This window comes from Varanus komodoensis, unplaced genomic scaffold (assembly GCF_004798865.1).
Source record: "Varanus komodoensis strain SLA01 unplaced genomic scaffold, ASM479886v1 scaffold18_1, whole genome shotgun sequence".
NCBI classification, from domain to species: Eukaryota; Metazoa; Chordata; class Lepidosauria; order Squamata; family Varanidae; genus Varanus; species Varanus komodoensis.
The window spans coordinates 948,854-956,911 of record NW_025335548.1 but is presented as its reverse complement, the minus strand read 5'-3'; the positions used below and the strand labels follow the sequence as shown (position 1 = coordinate 956,911).

At 49.2% G+C, this 8,058-nt stretch overlaps 1 protein-coding gene across 1 annotated transcript; it reads right to left on the bottom strand.

Moving 5' to 3' along the window:
* Nucleotides 1-3,400: 3,400 nt before the first annotated feature.
* HOXD10 (homeobox D10) lies at nucleotides 3,401-6,097 on the bottom strand. The gene is made up of 3 exons (XM_044427081.1): nucleotides 5,479-6,097; nucleotides 5,278-5,400; nucleotides 3,401-3,678 (listed from the first exon to the last, which is right to left on the bottom strand). The coding sequence occupies exons 1-3, from the start codon at nucleotides 6,095-6,097 to the stop codon at nucleotides 3,401-3,403; spliced, it is 1,020 nt and encodes a 339-aa protein (XP_044283016.1).
* Nucleotides 6,098-8,058: the final 1,961 nt, after the last annotated feature.

Below are 8,058 nucleotides of genomic sequence, written 5' to 3'. Positions count from 1 at the left end.
CCCCGCCGCTTTTTGCCTCCACGACTGATGCGAAGCGGAGCGCAGGAGAAGGGCTGAAACTTCGGGATCCCGACGATCTCCGGCCCTTCAGAGGGTGGGTTGCGTGTGCTTGCCGAGTGGGAAGGTAAAAGGAAGGAAGGAAGCAAGCAAGGAAGGAAGGAAAGAGCTCCGAGCTGCGGCTGAAAACACAAGTTTAACTCAAGAGACCTTTGCAAACATTCCGTAGCAAACAGGACAGAAGCCCCCGAAGTAATGCATAGACATCTCCCCCCGCCCGCCTCGCTTTTATTTTTACTTCCCGGGATGCTTTCAGACCCTTAGCAAGCAGAAACACTCTTTCCCCTCCATTCCCCCTGCTCCTTCCCGCCCCACAAATAAGTCAAGGAGATTCAGTCTGGTTTTACCACCTTTATTATCTACTTGCAAAGGCCAAGTTTCCGGCGCGGATTTTGCCCCTGAAGCAAACATGCCTCAGTTATTGAAAGCTAATTACCCATTTATTGGACTTCTTGTGCTGATGTTTGATCTTCAGACAGGCTTAGAAGTGGGTGCGCGTGAAGGTGGAGAGAATGCACACCGGGGTCGTGCAAATCCAGATCTCTGCTTGAAATACAAACACATACAAAGCAAAGCAAGGAACTAGGCACGTCTTCCCACGCACAGCTTTGTGAGAGAAGGGCTGCAGTTCCTAGTTAGTTCATGATTGATCGGTCTCTTAACGCTCCTTGCTAGATTTGCGCGTTCACATTGGTCTGTTGGGGTTCCATTTGCTGAAATGGACTCACCCCCCCCCCCCATGTATGAGTAGATGGGGCGCGCACATGCACGACGGCCTCTGTGCCCAAAGAAATTCGCACCCACTTCCATGTATGTCCGTGTGTGTACACACAGCGCACACAATCCACCAACACAATATGAGCCCTCCCCGCCATGCACACGTTCCTGGGCAGCATAACCGACTCCTTCCCAGGTTCCAGCAGAATTCAGGTCGTGAGTGAAACGGGCTGGCGCCAGAGCCTCGCCACGCCACGGCCTCACCTCAACATCTTGGGTGGCCACTGGGCATCCTTCTTTTTCCAATATCGACCCAGGTTTGCACAGTGGCAAAAGGAGGGGAGGGGGGAAACCTTTTCATACTACCAAAAAAAATAAGCAGACATCTGCTACATGCACCTTTATCGTCTTGTTCTAACCACCTCGCAGTGCCCAGTGATAGGATGTTAGCCTGGAGGAACAGAAGCGGATCACACACAGAGGGAAATTCACTGACACTGGAACGTACAATGCGCTGAAATGCAGCCATGTAGTCTGGCCGCCTTCGGCATGCACGCCCTGAATGTCGGAACACGCACACTTGACTCTTGGTCAGTATCCCTGCCCGCGTTCGCCTGAGAAGGCCACCTTTCTGGGGTGGGGGTGGGGGTGGGGTGGGGGGGAGACGAAAAATGTGATGTCACCGGTTCCTTGATGAACTGCCTGGGCGTCATTAGGCAAGCAAATATGTTCAGCATGAGCCAAGCCCGTTGCTCCTTTGGTCGCCAAGAAAGGGCGATCGTGGCGAGTTAGGGGCCCGCTTCGTAGGGGGCGGCTGGGGCTCCTGGTCCCTTTCTGAAGGCGAACGCGGCCCCCGAGCATTTGGACTTCATCTGGGAGTCACGTTCATTTGCAAAGGGCCCTTTCAGCGCAGCTCCCCTGCGCGCTCCCCGGCTCTCATCTTCCTTTCCTCCCCCGCCCCCGCCGCCCCGAGCCCACGGATTCCCCGCTCCTCTTGGAAGACAGAGTGGCTGCTGCCAGGATTTCGCAGTTCTGTCCCGGGAAGGCGGGAAGGCTGAGTCGTGAACTTCACTGGCTTGCGGTGGGCCCCCAAGGAAGGGACCGGCGGCCAAAGCAGCAGCCCGGAATTGCAGGGGACCCGAGGAGGCTCGGGGCTTGACCCCCAGGGCAACGGGCAGCTTTTCGAGGTGGAAAGGGTGGAGAGGCCTTGGCCAGATGTACGTGGCAAAATGGCTTCTTCTGTTCTCAGAAGACTCTTAAGCAAGAACCAAAGCGGGTTTTTAAAAAAACGTATTTTTATTAAAAACATCTTCTACCTAGATCTCCTATTATATATGATGGGGTGTGTGTGTGTGTGTGTGTTTGGCTGAACACATTTAAATAAAATAATGCCAATGCCTAAAAAGATGCATTTTGTTCGCGCTTCGGTTTGCAATGAGCAATTTCTCTAAATAGTTACAAAAGCAATTTTCTACTGACAGTTTTGGCCCTAGAGCTGGAGTTACAGTGGTTTGGTTTTTGTTCCCCTCCCCACATCCCAGACACAGGTCGACTTACCATTTATGAGTAGATGGGAAGGGGTCTCCCGTTTAGGTCATAAGATTTTACTAGCATTTTAGCACTAACTCGTCAGACTCCACTGCCACCCAGGCCGAATATCATTTTTGCTCACAACCTTAACCTCGAGGAACACTTGCTTAGGGTTTCTTCCTTTCTTTGTCTCCGAAAGTCACTAAAAAGACACAAACTTCTGTCCCTTTCTCTTCGGATTCCACATGCTCCCCCTGAGCGTAAGAAAAACACAACCCTCACCAGATCATCCCCTGTTGTGGAGTTTGGGGTTTCGTTTTGTTCTTGAAAGACCAAAGGACCCTCGTGACTTTACAGAGTTTATTGCATTATACATGCGAATTAGGACATGCACAAAGAAGACATATTGCTTGTTACGATTCCACTACGATTCCACGTATGCACCACAAGGGGAAAAATGTGTACAGTTGAGGATGAAAGATTCCATTGCACGCAGAACAAGGCTGACGCACCCAGGAGAGGGGATAATTACATCATAAAATATGCTTTCTTTATTTCTTTTTAAAAAATGCTTCCCCACCTCACCAAATGTTTCTTTTTTTTTCTTTTTCTTCTTCTTTTTTTAAATTCTTAAAGTATTTTATATATTCCAAATGTTATGGCCCGTGTAATAGCCCCCACATAAATACCACGTGGTTAGTTAAAAACATGGAAAAAGTCACATTGTCTGGATGTTCGACAGCTCCAATAAGTTAAGACCAAACGATCATATTCAATTAGAGTTTACCCTGCATTACGATGAGGAAAAAAATAATAAATTACACGTGCTAGACTTTTTTTAATATATATATGCGTGTGTGTGTGTGTGTGTGTCTGTGTGTGTGTATATACTCATCATAGGAACATACAAGACATTTGCAGCACTAAAAAGAATGACAAAAGGTCACATTCTATCAGAAATTAAAAAAATGGAAAGTGAAGGGGTGTTCTTGCCTTTCCCCTGCCCCCACCCCCAAAGTCTCTCCTACGTACACAGCAACTGGTAGCAACTGAGCCTACGTCTCAGTTACGGGGGCCAACCCGCAGGTTAACCGGTTTACGAGAAGGTCAGGTTAGCGGTCAGTTCTCGGATTCGGTTCTCCCTGCTCATCTTCTTGAGCTTCATTCTGCGGTTTTGAAACCATATCTTGACCTGCCTGTCAGTGAGGTTTACGCTCTTACTGATCTCTAGGCGGCGCTCTCGAGTGAGATACATATTGAATAAGAACTCTTTCTCTAATTCCAGTGTTTGATGTTTAGTATATGGACACCTCTTCTTTCTGCCACTCTTTGCAGTTAACCAATTGCTGGTTGGAGTATCAGACTTGATTTCCTCTAGCAAAATCAAAGGAGAAGAAAGGAAAGAAGGAAGGCAGGAAGGCAGGCAGGAAGGAGAGGAGGAGGAAGACAAAAACAAAATAAAAGAAAGGAAAAACACCTCAGTCTGTTATAGTGCAGCCTTGGCCATGAACTCACCTCCATTGTGTCTGGCAGATATGGTGACTTGTGGGTATTAAACATTGCTAAAGAGAGGTGTGCACACTGAAGCGGGGCGGGTTGCTTCCTCCTTTTTGATGGGTTCCAAATTCAAATTAAACAATGCCAAGCCACACTGCAGCCCATTCTACGGATTCCTTCTGTGGTATTTCGATACAGTATCTCCAGGCATTCTTTGCATGAATATGAAGGTTCCAACTAGCCTATGGCATTTGGGACTTTGTTTCAATCCTGCCATCTTTCCAGTGGTCACATTTGACTGGATGTGGATTTTACAAACCAACCCAAGCCTTTTAAAACAACTTGCTCAGCAAATACCACACTTGGAAACAGCATTATCCTCCTGCATTTTGAAGGGGATTAATCTACATCACTCGTGCCATTAAACAGCCAGGAAAACAAAGACGGCCTTTTTACCCTCAACTCACACCAAGATTTGAAAAAAAGAAAGAAGGAAAGAAAGAAGGAAAGAAAGGTGGGCGCATATCTCACAACACAACACTTTTCATTCCCCCTTTAGGATTTTTACGCATTAAAGGCACATTTTGACCTAGACTTAATCATGATCTCCTGCAATTATGCTACACTTAGTATATGCACAATTTAGCTCAAATTTACACCAAAGGAAGCAAGCTTAATTTTTACTAAAGGCAGGTTTCCAGATTTTTCTGGGAGGTTTTATTTGTTTGTTTTACTATTCCAGCATCTCAGTCCCTCTCAAACGAAGCCCCTTTGCAACCCCATTCCTTTTAAAGGACAATGAAACAAACATTCACACACACCCTTCAGTTATTTCATAGCAACCTCCAAATCGTAGCAAACCTTTGGGGACTTAATCTACGTTTTCTAAGGTACCCAATCCCCATTTTAGATTCCTGGCTGTATCAGTGAGAGGCCCGTTTCTCATTGCCCATCTCCTTCTAAGTTTATATGGCTCTGCGGCACATCCTCAAAAAAATAATAATAATAATCGTGAAGCCAAATAAAAATAAACCAAACTTCTTGCGATCACTGGGCTTGGGGATCAGTGGATTTAGGCACAGAGAGGAGCCGCAGGCTCCGTTTGATCCCACTGCGAGGGAAGGGGAGTGGGGCTGGCTGGAGCCGGGCTCTCCCTGACTGAAAGGGAGCGCTGGGCAGCCTGGCATGGGGGGCGGAAAGCACCTCCTGCACGCAGCGAGCTTGGGACCCCCGCGCGGGCGGGGGAGAGGCGGATTCGGTGGACCTGGCGGCCAGCTCGCAGCCCTCCAGCTCGTGCCCCGGCGAGAGCCGAGCACCTGCGCGCCGAAGGGGGGAAGCAGGCAGGAGGGGCGGGCGCGGGAGCCCTGTGGCTGAGCAGCGATGGCTGCGCCTGAGCACGAGCCGGGGCTGACGGGGCTGGCGTGCCCAGGCGAGCCTGCCGCCACGTCCGGGGCTCCTGCCCCGTAAGATACCGACCTTTGCTCTCTTTCTCTTGGGTCTCTGGGCTGGACACGGCCGCCTCCGCCAGGCAGCCCCGCTCGTCTTGCAGAGTGGACTTGGCGTCGGGACTTTCCACTTGAGAGACTTTGGCGGAGTTGTCTGCGGGGTGGTGGTGGTGGTGGTGGGTGCTGCCGCTGCTGCTGCCGCTGCCGCTGCTGGTGCTGCCGCTGCTGGTGCTGCCGTTGGGATTTTCACTCATTTTCTTCTCCATCGGAAGTTGGGAAGCGATCTGCGGTTTGGCAGCGCCGCGAGGGTTTAACTGTAACATGACTGTTGAACTCGACTCGGGGCTGTTATTGTACTCTTGGGCTTTCCCCGTGGCGTAGGTCTGGCTCAGTCTGAAATAGCCTGGGACGGGCACCTCGGGGTTTTCAATGGGGCACGAGTCAGAGACCAGCCTCTGGTAGGAAGGAACGTCGGAAGAAGACACGAGCTTGGACCTCTTATCGGAATACATGCAGCAGTTGGTTTCCTCCTTAATATTTGTCGTAAAGGAGCAGGTGGGGACCTGCTGGCTAACAGGTTGCTCTATTCGGCACGACCTGTTCGCCTCGGTCCAATTGTCTACTTGAGGTATATAAGGATGAACGTTCATACCCATGCTTTGATGGTTCACTTCTCTTTTTGCCAGGGACGGCAGCAGTCCGCACGTCTGCATCCCGTACGTCCCAATCTCTGTGCTGGGAGGCATGTACATGCTGGCGCTGTTGGAATAAAAGCTATCGCTCCTGCAGGCACTGATCAAGGAATCGACTAAAAAAGTATTAGCGGCAGGAGAGCTGTTGGGAAAGGACATTTTGGGGAGGAATTTGCGGAAGAGAGATTGTGTCCTTTGTAGGCTGACATCTCTACGAAAACATTCCCCGTGTAATCGTGGGTGCCTCGGCAGGACCACATGACGGCGGAGCCAATGGGGTTTGAAAATGGCCTTGAGCCGCTGCCTCCCGCCGGTCACGTGCTCGCCGGCGCGCTCCGGCCGCGGCGCAAAGCGGGCCAACAGCGCCCCCTAGGACGCCCCGCGGGAAGTGCGCGCGCCGCCGCCGAGGCGGCGGCGGCGGCGGCGGCGGCGGCGAGCCCGAGAGCCACCTTCGCTTCGCTTCCCTTCCCTTCCTTCCCTTCCCTTCCCTTCCCTTCCCTTCCCTTCCCTTCCCTTCCCTTCCCTTCCCCTTTTCCCTCCCCTCGCCAAAGCCAGCCTTGGCGCACTGCGCTGCCTGAAAACAAGGAAATGCTCTGAATTAACCCGCGCCCCCCAACGCCCCCCCCGCCCCTCGCCCTTAGCCCCGTCCTAAAAGGAAAATCGCAGGAACACCGCAAGCGAGTCACTGTCCGAGTTCAGCCTGGTCTGGAAAGCCGCGCCTGATCTTTTGCGCCAAAAATATCAGACAGGTACTCCAGCAAGAATCTCGCTGGGCTAAACAGGGGGAAGGGACGGCGGAAGGGGGGCACGGAAGCATGCGAGCATGCGGTGCAATATGGGGCGTTCTTCTCACCCCCCCCCCCCGCCTGTAAATATCGATAATCACGATCATAATGATCATAAAAAAGCCTTTCTTCCACCAACTGCAAGATCGGCCAGCATCCTCTCCAGTTCCATTAATTGGCGGCCACTGTGTCCTCAGAGCAACAATCCCTAAAGCTCCGCGCAGGAAAACGCGTCCTTCTCTTCCCCCACTTCCTCCTTTCGCATCCTAATCAAACTCATTTTAAAGAAACAGCATCCAATAAGAGTCCCCCAAAGTTTTTTCGTGGGGGACACACATCTGATTGTGCCTGAAGGATAGGTGATCTCCGAAAGTGTCATAATTTGGGGAGGATACAATGGGGAGGGGGGAATAATGTTTTCCTTTTATGGATTTTGTAAAAGCATTGGTTCCTGACAAGCGCAAGGTACAAAAGGTTGTGGAATTTATTAATACAGATTAAGAAGAATCAGGGCGATCAATAAAATTCTCATCTACATTCTTGGGCCACTTGGTAATTTTCTTGCTTCTGAAGCTTTTTCAAGAGTTATTCCCTCTGTTGCCACACACGAGAAGATATTTTATTAACAAATCAATCGAGACTTTGTAAAGGATAAGATTAATAGTTAAGATTTAGCATAATGGTGTTCGCGTTATGAATTATTGAAAATTATACTATTGATTTTTTCTCTTCACTACTAACCAAGAAGGTCAATTTTTGTTTTAATACAAATCGTCAAATATTAAAATCTAGACTTTGTCATAAGTTTAGTTTTATTGTTACACTAGATTCCTGCTCCCAAATTTTCCACAGCCCTTTCTCTTACTAAACATATGGAGAAAATTTCTTTGTCCAAGAAAATGGTCGCAGGAAAAGGATAAAGTTTTCTTATATAGTTTTGTTGAGCTTTTTAGAAATGCACACACAAACACGCATACACCACAGAATATGACCCAACTTGATATATTAAAAGTAGTGCTGAATCCCAGAATACAACCATCCCAAATTAATGCTCATAGACATCAAGAGTGTTCTTGTCTATATGGAAATGCGGCTATTTCTTTTAAGATGTGTTTTCCCTTTCGCTCTCTCCTTATGTTGACCTATCACTAACTTTAGTTAAAACGCACAGGAGCACCCAAGTGTTACAGCAGTCTGGATTTTTTAAGCATAAAAAATTTAGAACCCCCATCTCCCCCTCTCTTTTTGTCAGTCTTGCTTTTCCTTTTTCAAAAATACCTTTAGCTAAGCACGGACACACGCGTCAGGTAGTGCGGTTCAGTTGTTGCCTCAGAT